Consider the following 17892-nt stretch of genomic DNA (forward strand, 5'->3'; position numbering starts at 1 on the left):
GAAATCTTAATTATATATAGCAAAACAAAAAGTCCCATTAGCAAACTTATTTGATTTGCCAAATCCACAATTTCTTGTGAAGTTTTGGTAAGTTACGTACGAAGTATGTCAATCCGCATTTTCTAAATGATATTAGGATAAGTACTAATTATAATACTATTCTTAAAGAATACTTCAAGAATGTTCAAGTGTCTAATTTTTGATAAATACTTAAATTTTTTTACCGTAAAAAAAGTGGCGCCACCCTAGGCGTGCGCACTCTGCTATGACGATAAATTTATACTTCTATGTCGAATGACAGACATATTTTTTTACTGTCAATGATCAAGACGTCTGAGTACAGTGTCTTGAGAAAAAATAGTCGAAAAGTTAAATTTAAGTGTCCACATTTTGCTCTGCAGTTTGACGAATCTAATGTTACGACTTAGCCAGGGTCTTAATTTCAAACGCCACTTGCATTACTTGTACGACATGGTTCGATCCATCAAAATCGTATTTATTACAGATATGTAATTTTTTATATAGACTATTATTTTATTACATAGACCATTATAATTGGCATTTCCTGCCTATTCTTTTCAACCACTTAACTAGTTTTAATAAGAACCTTCAAAGTAACGAAGAAAACATTCTAATAGTAAATGATACGATCAAATGATTCCCCGTAAAACATCGTTTGTGCTCAATATGTTTACAAAAAATTATGTATGAGTCTCTTTTTTGTTCAATGTCGCAAAAGTTGCGATGCAATAATCGTTGGTAACCTAGGAGCATAATAAACATTAAGGAGGGAGAGGTAAAGGAAGCATTAAGGAAATTAAAAAATTACCAGGAGAGGACGGAATACCGAATGAACTCCTAAAGTACGGAGAACCAGATGCTGCACCAATTTAATATAACAGCCAGAAAATTGAACAGGTTAACTTCCCCAAAAAGACAATATGCCTCGTTATAACCTAAAATCTACTAAGATAAAAATTTGAGCTGGAGTGTCAGATAATAGAACATGTGATGGAGTTTAAATATCTAGACGTTGCACTATCTAGCTACGGAAAGCTCGAAACGGAAGTGGAAGATCAAGTGAATAGGGCAAACAGAGCCGCAGGTCGCCTGAATGAAATAATATGGAGAAATATAAATATCGGGAGAGAAATGAAATGCAGAATTTACGAAACAGTCATCTGGCCAATAATGACATACGCGGAAGAAACACGACATGGCACAGAGGACAAAAAGAATGCTGAAAACAGTAGAGATGAAAACGTTTAAAAAGATTGATGGCAAAGAACTATAAGACAGAGCTAGAAGTACAGATATACAACAGAGATACATGTTGGAAAACATCAAGGACTGGGTTAGAAAGAGAAGAGTAGAATGAAATACATAACCCGAATTACAACAAACAGAGTAGTAAAGACCGTCAGAGACGGTTCTCCAATAGGAAGACGATCAGTGGAAAGACCACGAAAACGATGGAACGACAATTTACTGAAGGCATATTAAAAAACAGAAAGAGCCATATCTACACAAAACGAAGAAGATTAAGAACCTAGGAGTATGAAATAACATGCTGTACCTCCTTCGAAGTGAATAGATTTTTCATTTGAAATTGAAATATGATTTTTCATATTCAAAAGCACAAATCTTCAACGGACCTAATCGATTTATATTAAACTCCTAAAACCGTAATGTCTAGACCTTATATTGCGAAGTTCGAAACAGATACCATTAGTAATAATACGGGGAATATCGTAAGAAAAAACAGCATCGAACGAAAACTACCATGGCTACGAAACTTAAAAGACGGAGTTATTCTCATCCAGTTAATTCTTTACAGTAATAAATAGTAAATTTAGAATACATTTCAGTCTGTCAATTCTTCTTTGTTTACAAACCATTTAGTATCGAGGTGTCACAGTATTTTTTACAATAAATCAAGTATCGCGCAGTGATCGAATTTTTATTTTTCGAAGGTTTAAAAGCAAACGAAATTTATGAAAAAATTGGAAAATCGTCGAGTGACTCACAAGAGATTTAGTAGAAGCCCTGCACATCTCATTGGCAATGCAAGCAGTATTTTAACTGAAGTATTGGGTTTTAGAAAGCTATGTTCAAAATGGGTGCAGCATTCGCTAACAATGGAACAAAAATACATTCGAGCAACATTTAGATTGTTTTCGAAAGGATAAAGTGGATTTTGGGCGTCGATTTATCACTAAGTATGAGACTTGGGTCTATCACCATGATCCTGAATCAAAACAAGAGGCTAAAGAGTAGTGTGAACTTGGTTCTTCGGTTCGTGTTCGGTACTTCGTGTCCAGAAATTGGCCGAGAAGGTGTTAGCATTAGTGTTTTGGGATGCAAAAGGAATTTTGTTTGTGGATTACTTGCAAATTGATAAAACAGTATATTCTGAATATTATTGTAACCTTTTAGACCAGATGAAGAAAAAAATTAGTGAAAAAAGACCCGGTTTGTAGAAGAAACGTCCTTTTGAATCAGGACAATGCTCCGTGTCATAAGAGCATTTTGACAATGTCTAAAATCCATGAATTAAAGTTGGATTAAAATTAAACTGTTGGAGCATCTACCGTATCAGCCAAATATGGCCGCTAGCGGCTTCCATATGTTCCAATACCTAAAAAAATTTATGCGTGGAAAGCGTTGGTCATCAAATGATGAAGTCATCACAGCTGTAGAAGCGTATTTTGCAGACCTTCCAGATTCTCATTTCAGGGATGAAATTCATAAATTAAAATCTCGTTGGAAAAAGTGTGTTCAAACTATAAAATTGTGTTTTTCCTATCAAACTACAAAACTCATTGAATAGTCTAGAACTAACAGATAAGGTGGAAATGTAAACTCGTTGTGATGACAACAAATCTGATATCATTTATCAATCTTCCAAAATCTGGTATATAGCAGACAATCAATTTGTTAGTAATAGTTGGTACAATAATAATGTTAAAATAAATCCTACGGGTAAAATGAACATTTTATTACAAATTTTGATCAAATAATACAGATGATTAATATTTAATTCTCTTTTTATATACAAAACATTCAAAGTTTTTTTTTAATAACAAAAAATGAAATACACTTTGCGACTTTGCAGAAATATTTTTATAATAGGAACAATAATAAAACCGAAACTTCCAATGTCGCTGTACAGAAATATTTTTATGTACAGAAATACTTTTCCAAAATTTATGATTATTATTTTTTTAACTTCTACACTATTCTAAAATTCGTGACAATCTTACTCATGTTTCATATCTTACAAAAGTGTACAATTTAATTAACGCAATATTGATCTTGAAATATCAAGTATCGTGCATGTTTTGAATTGGAATTTGTTTAAGCTCTCTGAATATTATCGACCTAAGTTTGTTCAAGCATCATTTCTAATTAATATAATTATTAATGTTAACCCTCTAATGCATTTGCACACTCCATGTCGGAATAATGAAAACAAGGGTAATAGGTGTGTTACAACACAAAGAATGATGGAAACAGATAAAATGGTGTATATAAATTGGAAAACCGGTGTTCGCATAATGGATTAGTGGACCTAGGAATAAATAGATGGATATCTTTTTAAGAAAATCCAAAGTAAGATATGCCTTAACTGGTAAAACTTCTATGTAAATTTAGTGTATTCTGAAACAAAAAGACAACAGGACAGAATAACCACAGAAAAAATGGTTAGAGAATTTCAAATTGGGGGAGGGAGGCTAGGAAAAAGGTCACTGTCCAAAAACGGACGTTTATCAGAGGTTTGAAATATCTGAATTGTTATGTTTCTTGATCATTTTAAATATTTTAATAGAAAGTATGAAAACAAAAACATCTAAATGGAAAATTGACAGGTCCAGACATTGTTAAGGTAAAGTAAATACATATTAGAAGGCTAAAAATGCAAATTAAAAAAAAAATACATATTAGATGAATTCTTTTTAAATATTATTTCATCTTTGAGATAAACAAAAACATTTTTTTTTAGTTCCTTTAAATAGCCCGTTTTCTAGAGTGCGTTTAAGTTAACGTCCCAAAAAAAAAAGATGTCCGATGGCGGACATTAACTCTCAGGATTGGCACATCTGAAACAAAAAATTCCAACGGGGATACTTGGAAAGTAAAGAAAAGTGCCCTTGCACAGGACAACCAAGCACTTTTAATCGAAAATTAAAAAAAAATGGCGGACATTTAAAAAAAATCGATTTTTTTACCAATTTTTAAATGCCAAAATAAATTTTTGGACTATTTTTTTTAAAGTGGTTAATTGTCTTGCAAGGGTGCTTTCTTTAAGTAATCCGTTGAATTTTTTATTTCATATATGCTAATCCTGAGAATTGGTATCCGCTATCGGACACATTTTTTTAGACTATAACTTAGGCGCCCTCTAGACAACGTGCTATTCAGCGGAATTGAAAAAACATTTTTTAATTCAAGGGTAAAGCAATATTTAAAAATTTTGAAAACATGAATTTTTTTGCATTCTAATCGTACCTTAAATATGAGGGAAACTAATGAGTATAATTAACAAACCACTGATACATATAACTCAAGAACTAAAACCTCCACACTCGAGAGTAAGAAAGGTCTTTGGTATATTTCTCGTATCTTAGCAACTGATATTTAACACGAAGTTTATGTAATGGCCAAGCAGTTACCCGGAACTTAACAAGATACGATACTGTTAGACAAATACGCCCACGTGTAAATCAATACTTGGTAAAAAAAATTAATAACAGTACTTTGTTCTTATTTTCTTGTTAATCTTGACATTTTTATGCACGAAAATCAAAACTTCAATGCACTAGAGGCTTAAACACAAATTGCACATAGTCGATTGACGATAAAACAAAAAGGTAGTCAATATTTGGAATAATCATCAATCGGCCTTTAACTGTTTCCACGCGTACCTAAAAGTCAACATTTCAAACAGTACAAAAGCTTTGTGTAGAAGTGTAATTTCTAGGTGCGCGTAAAAGAGAGAATTATTTTTATCACAAAAAACTAAACTTTAAGTAATTACCTATCTAAAACCACTAAATATTTGTATCATTTTATACTTTTCAAACTGTACATCACTAACAGTAGCATGTTTAATCGCGTTTATGTCTAGATCTAAACCAAGTTACTCTTCTTTATCCAAGAAAATAACGTACTAAATTTTGTATGCCCCTTGCACAAAGCTTAAAAACTTCAAACGTTACTTCTCTATTATTTAATTATATGTAATAAACTAAACCTTGTCCCAGAGTATTGAATAGAATATGTGGTGGTGGTACGTGGTATAATGGTGACATAATACTTAATGATTCTTTGTACGCAATTAAATTTTTAAACAAACTGCCACGATAGTGAAATACATTTTAAAAATTAGCCAAGAATGATATAGCCTCAGATTATTTTATTTATTTACAAGGATCCAAAATTAATAATCATCAAACTTTAAGTCCTAATCTACATATTCGACAAAACTAACATTAGAAACGAAAAAATCGATAATGAGTCCTTGCAATAGCTTCTAAAAATGCAAATATTCTTAACATATATCACATACAAGACACTTAAACTCATATCAATGGTATAATAATGTATACGGTTGATGCGATTCAATGCAGAAGGCATAGTGGTGCTGGAAATAGGTTATAAGTTTTAATATTAAAAACATAAAATATATTCAGTAATATCTAATATCGACACACGAGTTTTCGAGACAAAATATTCAGTTACAGACAGAATATAATTAACATTATATAGAAAATTCGAGAACGACGGAGAAAACTTCATCTAATTTTTGTAATTTTGTAGCGATCTATTTGTATGGTTCTATAATAGTGTATGTTGTAGTATGCGTTCACCTGATAAATTAGCTTTCTAACATTGCTATTGCTATTAATCTGAGTGTTTGAGTGAGGATGAAGACAAAGAGCTTAGTGAAAGTGAACATCCTGATACCATTTTAGCAGAACCAGGGGTTAGTGAAGTGGAGAGTGAAGATTCGCAGAAAGATAGCGATCAAAGAAGAAAAGTAATATATAGAAAATATGGCACAGTTTGCTCGCACAATTCAAAACAAACATATTGTTTCATCTACCAGGTCCAAAGGCTCACGCTTCAAATACACCAGAAGAGATTTTGGCTTGGAAACTTTTTCAGCGATTGACTATATTACTCAATACACAAACCAAGAAATCTCAACAATCTACTAAATTTAATCAAACTCAAGTTTTACAACTACTACAAGCAAAGAAGAGATTTTTACATTATTCAGTCTTTTATATACGAGTGGTGTTCTAAAAACTAGCTACCTGAGTATCTCGGATTTATGGTCAAAGCAATTTGGAATGCCCATTTTTAGAGAAACAATGTCTCAAAAACGCTTGGAATTTTTGATTGTCTTCGTTTTGATGGAAAAACAACTAGAGACAAAAGAAAATCTGATAAATAAATTTGTACCTATAAGATTTCTTTGGAATGAATTTATTGAAAATTGTGAAGCTAATTACACTCCTAGCGCATATGTGAAAATTGATGAACAGTTACTCAGTTTCCGGGACAGATATCCTTTTAGAAAGTTTATATTCCAAATAAACCCAAAAAATGTGAAATTAAAATCGTTATGTTATGCGACTAAACCTTTTGTATGTGTTCTGCACTACCATATATAGAAAAAGGGAAAAGAGATGCATCAGAAGCTTTGCCCACCCAATCCGTTATTCGTCTATGCAAAAATCTCTATGACACCAATAAAAATGTCAACATGGATAATTGGTTTTCGTCCACAGATTTTGCAGAAAAGCTTTTACAAAAAAAAGTTGACACTCATTGGGAGCTTAGAGATAACAAGTCTGACATTCCGCCAGAATTTCCTAAAAAGAAAATAATTGTTCCAAGTTCTGATTTTGCTTTTGACGAGAATAAAACGTTAGTATCATTTTCTCCAAAACAAAAAAAATTGTTGTGTTGTCAACATTGCATGCTTATAGCGTACTTGATGAAGATACTAGCATGCCCGAAATTGTTTCATTTTATATCTCTACAAAAAAAGGAGTAGACACAGCCAGAGTAAACAGGAGTAGGAGGATGATCAGTTGTGTCATTCGAAGAGCGTGACTAGAAAAATTCGTCGGTGGCCCCTTAGAGTTTGTAATGGCATGCTTGCTGGTGTCAGTGCTTATGTTATTTATAGCGCAAATAAAACCAAATCGGGTCCAAATTTAAAAATTGCTCCCAGGAAAGACTTTCTTAGGCATTTAGCGTTGTAGTTGGTGACTCCGCACCTAAAAAATAGATTAGAATACCAACTTTGTCCATATTTTTGTGCTCCGTGATTTTGGATGTTCTTGATCAAGAGCCAGTACTCAGAAATCAAGAAACTCAATCTCTAACCCACAAAAGATGTCAAGTTTGCACTCAATCTGCCATCAGAAAAATCAGAGACCTGTGCGTCCGTTAAAAAGCTTGCCTGTGTACTTAACACAGAAGACCAATCTGTCCAACTTATACACGAAGAAATTTATTTTTTTGTTATGAGCATGTTCTTTTCTACTTCTTTGGAGTCGTATATGACATTACGGTAAAATAAAAAATATCGATACCATTCTAGCGTGTTAATATACCTGGCGCGAACAGAAATTAAACACAAAATCAATAGACCCAAGACAAAAGTAGCAAACGAATTGAGTCTCAAGAAAAGAAAAAATAAAACTGAAGAGTACAAACAGTTCAAATATTGTAAGTAATCGAATAAAAAATGGAATAATTTTGAGAAAAAAATAAATGTTTAATATTGAATCTTAAAACTTTTTGACCACTCCCTATATCAAACTCATTGTAATCATAGAGACCCCGAAGGAAGTTCTCTCTTTATGCAATTACGAAATCCTACGCAAACACTAAATGTAAATATGTATGACTAACTTCTTGATAATTATTACAAGAAACATCTTTGTAACGGATAAATGCTCCTTATCGCAAGTCGTGCAAAAATATGTTCTGATAGGATGTCCAGTCATAGATAAACAAGCGCAAATGTTCCAACACACAGTTACTTATCACTTAATACTGCATTGTAGAAATAATGTTTATTTTTAGAATATTGTTGAATAAAATACATAAATGTTGGAGCTTAGGTGGACGAAATTTATTAAAAAGATTCTAAAGAAAAATACTTAATAACGCAACAGAACGAAACTAGATATCGATGAAAAAACAAATCACATTCAGTACAGAATTTGACACATCTCGGAACTCAAAGCAGACCCTATTAATTCGAATTCAAGTTGGAGTAATCGTAAAATATGACTTGGAAATTATTAGACGACAAAAAAAGACGAATATCTAGCAATCAAGTAACAACGTAGAAAATAATTTATTGTTCGAAGATACCAAAAGCCAAAAACCGGAAATGTCTCATAAAGATTCTAAAAGTTTTGATCTGTTATATTCATGTACACGAATTTCAAGTTTATGCAAATATGTAAAAGACATGATTTTTATTTAGCTGATTCGGTAACCATATAATTAAAAGGAGTCTTTTCTCAGTCAACTGTTTTAAAAACCAATACAATTTTTTTAGCATAATACTGGAGAGAATCTTTAAAAACTTTATTTATGGAACAACTTATTTTATAATCCTCACAGGATTCGATGCTATATTCGTTAAAAAGACAAGTTTTCTCTAACTTTCTTATATTGTAGTAAGTTCAAATATTTTAAGTACAAGATCTTTTGCTCCCATAAATTTAAGACGGAGAAATTAATAATATTCGAATATTTCAGGTAACAGGTGTTAGAAGAAAAATATTTTCTCATTAAACTTATTGTATCGATGTATTAAATAAAAAAGAGTTATTAAACCTATTTTCAGCACCTGCGCATCAAACCAAGACGTTTAAATATTAAAGTTTAAGTTGTCATGGGGTTAAAGAGTATGATAGTTAACTTCAATACGAGCTTTATAAAATTTAAAAGCTACAAATCCTATGGCGACCAAACCCAACGCTAAGACTATTCCTCCAATAAAACTGGGTCCGTCGAATCTAAAAACAGAACAACATATTAATATAAAATACTAAAAAGATGTGTATATATATATATATATATATATATACTAAGTGACATATATATATATATATATATATATATATATATATATATATATATATATATATATATACTAAGTGACATAGAAATCCGAACACCCAGTTTAAATGATTTTATTTCAATAAAATTTGGTGTAATTTATTTATCTTACTGAAAAAAACAAGTGATAAAGTTTTTAGCCTTATCAGTTGGAAATTCCGGTTTTTATACTTTTTGTTTTTAAATTCACTAACAATTCAGTCAACTAATATTTAAAGATCCAAATTTGGCGGATTGTGGTTCTTGACATTATTTACGATGGGTTACGATGCCTAGAGTACGGAGACCTGTACGATTTCGTCAACTTAGTGAGTTTGATAGGGGCCGTATAATGGGACTTCGGGAAGCTAGACTTTCTTTTCGGGAAGTTGCAGTTAGAGTGCAAAGAAGTGTAGACACCGTGGTTAGGTGTTGTCAGGCACGGCTTCAAGAAGGCCGTAGGCAAAGAGCAAGGGGCACTGGACGCCACCGTAGAACAACAGACCGTGAAGATTGCCGGCTAAGATTATTGGCCTTAAGAGACCGTTTCTCCACTACCAGCTCCATTGCAAATAAATGGTTTGCAGAACACGGAAGACCTATTGGCATGCGAAGTGTTTACCGACGAATGAGAAGTTTTGGCCTGTTTTCATACCGACCACACTGGGTCCTCCCTTTAACTCCAGAACACCGCCGTAATCACTTCAGTGGTTCAGAGAACGGTCACTCTGGAATCAGGAATGGAACAGTATTGTCTTTAGTGACGAGTCTCGATTTTGTTTAGGCATGCACGATGGTCGAGCGAGGGTTAGAAGACGACGTAGTGGTACTTTTATTATGCTTCATTACGTACTTATACAAAATTTTATTAAAATAAAATAATTTAAACTGGGTGTTCGGATTTCTATGTCACTTATATATAGTATATATATATATATATATATATATATATATATATATATATATATATATATATTATAGTTAAAATTTATTAAAAACTAATAAAAAATTAAATTCACCGACCGGTAGAGTCGTTTCACCCTATAAATAGGAATATTAGATTTGTGAGATTCAAATATTTGAATGAGTAATGGTTTTTCTAATTTAGTAGAAAGTAGGTGGATGATAGATAGGAGAATAGATATTTGAATAGTAATATATCTGCGTATAGTGGGAATAAGCACAAAGTCAAAAAATCGCATTTTTGTTTTAAGTCATATTGGTCGACAATAACTACAAATGCATGATTGTGTAAAGTCATGTAAGTCAACAACGAAACGTAAATAGGTTAAAAATTATTGTGTACATACAATATACACATTAGTCGAAATGATTTAATATGGGGTGGGTTAAATAATATAAGTCAGACTTTTTAGTAGTTTTAGTTTTACACTACTAATTTTGCAGTGAAAAATCACATAAGTCAGACTTATGCTTAACGTGTATTGCGTGTGTATTGTAGGAGTACCTCTTGTACGTCGGCGCCAATATTGTTTGCGTTGTGTTTCTAGAATGGTTGGAACACCCGGCCATTGTGTCGTTGTTTATCAGAGTTTGTATTGGAACGTATTTATTATCATTTTTTCGGAAGGTGCAACCATTAAGTGCTAGAAGTAAAGAACTTGTGGAAATGGCACGCACACAAGGAGACGTTTTAAATGAGGGTACGCTTAATACTTAAAATTTATTATCAGTAATAAGTTTACGCATATTTTCAAATGGTTACATTTTAACTAGGAGAGTGACAGAGTAATATTGCTTTAGAAAACGAGTTGTATGAATGGATCGATTCTGAGAAAGTCCCTACATTTGATCCCAATAGTAAAAACAAGAAGCATCGTTTTCAAATGGTTGATTTTGATTGTGAGGCAGGGCTGTCTACAGCACTTGATGATGTAACAAATCAGCATAAAAATAAGTCCATTAAGCCAGACGATGGAAATAGTAGGCCTCTTCTCCAAACCGATTTTCAAGATAAAACAGGACCGTCTGTTGCATTTAATCGTCGAATTAGAACACGTGAATTAAAAATGATTCTAGAAAAATTCGCCGCGAAAGAACGGAAAAACGAAATGTTGGATTGCTTTAAACCACTAAAAGTGGAAAGAGACAAAGAGAAAGAAATTTGTTGCCTTTGCCAAAATGTAGACGACAGTGCCGAGTTAAAATTCTTGATGAAAAGAGACTTATTCTTTTTAAGGAATATTGGAAATTAAATTCCTACAATAAAAGAGCAACGTACACCGGATCACTGGTAGAGATTGTTGATAAAGCCGTCAGTAGACCTCGAATAGAAGACCCTAATCGCCATAAATATAGACTTACAACCAACAGATATTTTTTAGAAATTGATGGTAAACGAATACACACGTGCAAAACTTGTTTTCTCAACACATTTGGTGAAACAGACAATTTTATTAATTTAGTTTGTTTCTTAATGGATAATGTTCGTACACATTTATTGTCATTTCCGACAATGAAAGCCATTACACGAGACGAGAAAATAATAGACAGTATCTACCGTCGCACTTTAGAATGAAAATGATGTTCGATCTTTATCGAGAAGTATAACAAAGTGGAGTGTCATATCGCTATTGCAGTAAAGAATGTCATGCTTTAAGATTAGGGATTACACCAAGAAAATTGGATACTTGTGACGAATGCGAAAAGTTTAAGCTAAAAATAGATCTTGCTACAGATTATGAGGCAAAGTGTGAACTTACTAATGAGCGAGACTACCATTTAGATTTAGCCGACGAAACATGTAAAAAAAAGCAAGAGATAAACAAGTAGCAAAAGAAAATGAAATTATCCAATATTTAACGTTGGATCTACAGCAGTGTTTAGCTACACCATTCCTGTCAAATGCAATTGCCTTTTTAAAACGCCATCTTTGGACTTATAATTTAACAATTCACAACAATAAAACTAACCAACCATATTGCTACATGTGGCATGGGTCTACTGCTGCTCGTGGGGCCAACGAAATAGCTTCATGTATTTTTAAACATATCCAAAATCTTCATGATGGAATTACAAAAGTAATACTATATTCGGATACGTGCGGAGGACAAAATAAAAACTCGTATGTAGCGGCAATGCTAACGTTTGCTTTGCAAGCCTCCAAGAATTTGCACAATTGAACATAAATTCATGTTGCCTGGGCACTCACACATAGAAGTGGGTGCTGATCATCCTGTAATTGAAAGGAAAAACAAAAAAAGTATTTTGATAGCCCATCCCCATGATTGGTATCAGCTTGTCCGATCGTGCGGTCCTAGATTTTTGGCTATCGAGATGACCCAGGACGACTTTTCAAATATGTTGAAAGGTCCTTTAGTAAAAAGAAAAAAAGACGTTGCACAGAACGATTTTAAGTGGCAACCTGTGCGTACCTTAAAGTACAGCAAACGGTTTGGTATCATCCAATTTAAAACCAGCTTAGATGATTATGAACTATACCAGGGGTGTCGTTTTTGCGACAGAAAACGTCCGAAAAACGGTTAGCTGATGGTGGCAACGTCCAAAAAATAAGAAACAGGTTATTGCCAATATCAAAAGAAAAGAAGGATGATCTGTTGTCTCTAGTAGAATTTATTCCACCTGTTTTTCATCAGTTTTATAGGAGCGTACCTTCATCCGACTCAACTGTATCGACAGATCCAGATTTGAATGAAATCGATGCTCACAATAATCACAATTGAAAAATTTTAAAAACTCCAACTTTTGACATTCTTAATTAAAAATGTGGGATTTTTCTATCAGTCTTTTATTGTTTTAGTTCTTATCACTATAATAACTTACTTGTTTTGTGGTTAATTTTAAGAAAAGTAGAAGGCATTTTTGTTTCTTACTGTGTGGCAGATCACATAAGTCAATACATATTATATATTTGTTTCTAGTGCCAAATGCAACAAGCCACTTAAAAATCAATATTTATACTGTTTATTTTATTTCCCACTATACGCAAATATGTTAACAATAGGATGAGGTTTTCTCATAAACTATTAATGTTAATAGCCCAAAGAAAGCAATTTTAGAATATAAGGTTTAAGTCTTTTATTTACAAAGAAATTGGACAAAGAATTAGAGAGTTTTGTGGTCAGGGATAAGTATACAATAGCCGAAGTAGTATTAGATGCAATGTCTCTAGACACTTGGAAAGAAAAAAAGATCTTATTTATGTAAAATTTGGAAATACCAAGGTTATATGATATCATAATAGCCTTGAGCTTGTGTTTGACAAGTCACAGAATTTGATTGGTCGAAATGGATGGCGTGGTATGTAGTATGTGTGTGTCTGATTGGTGAAAAGAAGGAGGGATTAAAGTGAAGGAAGTAAGAAGAAGATTACTGTGATTTGAACGTCGGCAGAAGCAAGTTGTTTTTGTTCCATATCCTGCAGTGGAAATTAGCAGAATTCTTGTCAAATAAAAATTGTGAAAGGTGTTTGGTGTTTGTGGAACGAGCCTGAAGGATTGGTATCAGTCGACAACGAAAGTACATCCTGTAATAAACAAACAGGTGTATAATACACTCTGGGCCAAAATTAACCGGCCACCTTAAAAATGGGTAATTTTTGATTTCTTATATCTCCTAAACCTGTTGTCCGATTCAAGTGATTTTTTTAATATGTTATAGCCTTATTCTTTGACAATATCTCTATAATAGTATTGTTGTTAAACAGGTAAATTTTCATTGTATACCGCGTGTACTTATGCTTTGACAATATCTCTATAATAGTATTGTTGTTAAACAGGTAAATTTTCATTGTATACCGCGTGTACGAACCAAACTGTGTTTTTTTCTTAAAGTTTGCATCACCCTGTGGAATATTGTAGCATTTGTAGAATACTGAAATTAAATCGTAACTATAGCCTCATGCTTTCTCAACATTTTGTTTTTTGATTGATTCGCTTATGTTGGATAATACAAAAGTTAGGTGCTTTAAGAACTAGACATGTTTATTATCAATTTTTATCTCCTCGGAAGAGAAAAAATAATCTTTTTGAAAAAAAGTCATTTGTTACAGTAAAAATCCAATGAATAAAATCTTCGAAGAAAATTCAAATTAACAATATTTGGAAATCAAAGTCTAATTGAAAAAAAAAAGGTATCAATAATGGGTGTTGCCGCCTCTAGCCCCTAGGACTTTGTGTTGCCGGTTTGGCAATCCATTCATGATATCCTGGATATCAGATTGGGGGATATTGTGCCACTGTACCGCAGCTGCCTTCAGCTCTTCAAAGGATGCAGGGGCTGGTACTCTTATCCTTACCCGTCTTTTGAGGTTGTCCCAGATATGCTCAATTGGGTTAAGATCGGGACTGTGTGCTGGCCATGGTAGAACTTGAATCCCGACCTCATTAAGGTACACACAGGTAGATCTTACTATATGACAATGTGCATTGTCATGCATTAGTCTGAAGTTATTACCAATGAATGGTGTAAAGGGCATGACATGGTATTGGAGAACTTCTTGCACGTATACTTGGGCATTCACACTGCCTCTACCGAACACAACTAGATCAGTACGCGCTTCGTAAGAAATACCTCCCCAAATCATTATTGACCTTCCCCGGTAAGCCACTGTTTCGGTTATAGTGCATACAGCAAACTTTTCATTTTGATGCCTATGGACATTTTGGCGTCCATCTGAACCTTTTAGGGCTATTCTGCTCACATCTGAGAACAGTATATTCTTCCATTCCGCCATAGTCCAGTTAGCATATTCTCGCGCAAAATGAAGTCTAGCCCTACGGTGTTGTGAGAGCAGTTGTGGTGAAAAGCCTTCAAGTTTATTTCTGACAGTCTTCTTCTAATCGTTTTTCTACTCACACTAACGTTTCTCACCTCAAGAAGAGACCTACGAGCTTCAGGAGAGGTGCAAAAGCAATTTCTCAATACTTTAGTGACAATGAAGCGGTCATCTCGAACTGAAGTGCATCGTTTTTGGCCTTGTCTTTGCCTGTGGTTGTACGAAACTTAAACAATATTCACTCACAATGATATAAAATTGCAATTTTAATTGTTAATTTGAATTACAAATTTAATTTTAATTACAAATTTTCCAATAAACCAATTACCACATATGGTGCCGAATGTTGGACGATGACAAAGAATGAACGAGATAAAGTAGACGTTGTGGAAATGGATTATCTTAGAAGGTCATGTCGAGTATCGAGAATGGAAAGAATCAGGAATGAAGAAATACGAAACCGTACAGGAATTAGAGATACTCTTTCAGATAGAATACAAGGAAGGCAATTACAATGGTATGGTCACGTGATGAGAATGGAGGAGGAGCGGTGGCCAAAGAAAGCCTTAATGTATGTTCCGCCAGAAAGAAGGAAAAGGGGAAGACCACCAAATTCCTGGAGAAGAGAAATTATAAAAACAATGCAATCTAGAGGCTTAGAAGAGGGAGATTGGAGAGATAGGAAAAGATGGAGGCTGAAATGCGGGAAGCGGCAATCGCCGTAGGACCCCCGTTATATGATGATGATGATGACAAATTTTCCAGAATTGTTATTAACTCGGAAAAAGATTTGCAACAATGTCGTACAACGACTATATGTCAAAAATCCTTCAATGACACAAATTTAGAAAACAAACTTTCACAGTTAATGTAAACAAAACAATAATAAAGGTGGTGGGATTAATTTTGTTGGTGAGTTAAATCGTCTGTATTGATGAAAAACATGACTAGTTGTTAAACTACCTAACTTTTGTATTATCCAACATAAGCGAATGAACCAAAAAACAAAATGTTGAGAAAACATGAAGCTACAGTTAGGTTTTAATTTCAATATTTTAAAAATGCTAGAATATTCCACAGGGTGATGCAAACTTTACGAAAAAAACACAGTTTAATTCGTACACCCGGTATACAATGAAAATTTACCTGTTTAGCAACCATATTATTATAACGATATTATCAAGGAATAAGGCTATAACATATTAAAAAATCACTTAAATCGGACATCAGGTTTAGGAGATATAAGACAACAAAAGTTACCCATTTTTAAGGTGGCCGGTTAATTTTGGACCAGAGTGTATATTTGTGAAAATTAGATTAAGTGAAACTACTTTCGACTAAAAAGAAATTGTGTTCCTGTGAGATAAGAGTTTGGGCCAGGTGTTGGAGTGTTTGTTGGAGAGACTGTTGCGGCGATAGTGTGTGCGAGAGACGTTAACAAGCAGAGAAGATAGCAGGCGTGTGTAAAGTAACTGTGTGTGTAAAGGTGGGCAGATCACAGTCGTAAGAAGAAGAGGAACCGGTAGAGAATTCTTGGAAATAAAAGGTTAGTTTGCGATATAATCATTAAAGACTTTCAACCACGATCATAACTAGATCATAATAAATATAATCTTTTAATTCAGATATACAAAAATTAAAAGAAGTAATATTTCTTGAAATCAAATGTTTGTCTTGATTTAATTTAAAAAAGAAAACACAGAAAAAACCTTTTATTTTAATTACAAGTTTAAACAATTATTGATAATGTGTGTAGGAATTTTAATGAATTTTTAATTTTAATTATACGTATTAGCGCATGTGATATATGATTTTGATTAATTGTAAAATTGTCTGTATTAAATATCTTTTTTTGATTCTTTTTTAATAAATTATTTAATAGTTTAGTATCACAAAATTATTTGGTTTAATTTATTTTCCTATTGTCCATTCTTTCCTCAAAGGCAACTGCTTAAAGAATACTTTGAGGCCACTTATTATAATTAACGAGAAAAGGAGCCCTGAGATCAAATTTCAGATAAACAGTATATTAAAGTCAACAGTCTTCCGTGTTAATCAGCTTCGATTATCATTGTGCCGAGCTTTCGACATCCTCTCCGATATCTTCTTCAGGGCTTCCGAGGTCTCAGTCTCTCGAGCCACCCAGACACTATTACACTGATCACTAAGTAATGAACTGATACAGTAATGCATTTCCACCATTTCTCGCTTACTTATGTCAGGCTATGTAGTCATTGAATAATCCTGCTATAAGTCCAGTTACCTTCCTTTTTTTCACTTTGTATAATTTAAGCATAATATGATTTATTGTTTTCTAGGTAACAAGAAATCGTTTAATCAAACTAACTTCCACTAATTACATTTTATGAACTTAACTAGACGCGTTTATTAGAATGACACAATATATACACTATTCTTGACCCCAATCAAAAACTCGTATTAGTTAGTAGTACTGTCAAGAGGCGAGAGATTATTTTATTGCAACAAAAATGATTTTGTAATATATTTAAATGAAATAAAATTCCTATTTTAATTAATTTCAATAGAATTAAAAACACACGACAAAAATACAAAAATAAGAATTATATATAGATTTTTTTTAATCTAAGGGTTTTTATTTGAGTTCAGAAATACCTTTATCTCTGTCTGGTATTCAATAACAACATAAACAACAGTAAAATTCAAATTTGTTAAATAAAATTAAATATAATGTTAAAACACCTTGGAAAATTATTACACGTATAAACAGCTCAATGAGATATATCAATGTTATCCTATCCTGATAAATTCTAAAAATTTTAGAAATGCTAGAAATTCCTTGTGCAGACCATCCCCAATCCTACATAGGAAAAACGAAACGTAGAATCCAATTCGTAGAATTTGTGAACATTCCATTTCTGTTCGCAATTCCGATTTAATTGCAGCTCTAGGTCAACACAATCTTCATACGGCTCACAAAATTGATCTTGAAAACTCCAGAACCATAGCCCCCATCCGCT

General features: G+C 33.0%; 1 protein-coding gene across 1 annotated transcript in view; it reads right to left on the reverse strand.

Moving 5' to 3' along the window:
- Positions 1 to 2983: 2983 nt before the first annotated feature.
- LOC140434763 (uncharacterized) overlaps positions 2984 to 17892 on the reverse strand; it is a 46617-nt gene continuing 31708 nt past the window's right edge. Inside the window, exon 4 of the mRNA XM_072523260.1 lies at positions 2984 to 9053. Within this exon, the coding sequence (XP_072379361.1) occupies positions 8936 to 9053 (118 nt within the window). The 3' untranslated portion in view covers positions 2984 to 8935. The remainder of the gene's footprint in view (positions 9054 to 17892) is intronic.

This window comes from Diabrotica undecimpunctata, chromosome 2 (assembly GCF_040954645.1).
Source record: "Diabrotica undecimpunctata isolate CICGRU chromosome 2, icDiaUnde3, whole genome shotgun sequence".
In the NCBI taxonomy this organism is placed as follows: Eukaryota; Metazoa; Arthropoda; class Insecta; order Coleoptera; family Chrysomelidae; genus Diabrotica; species Diabrotica undecimpunctata.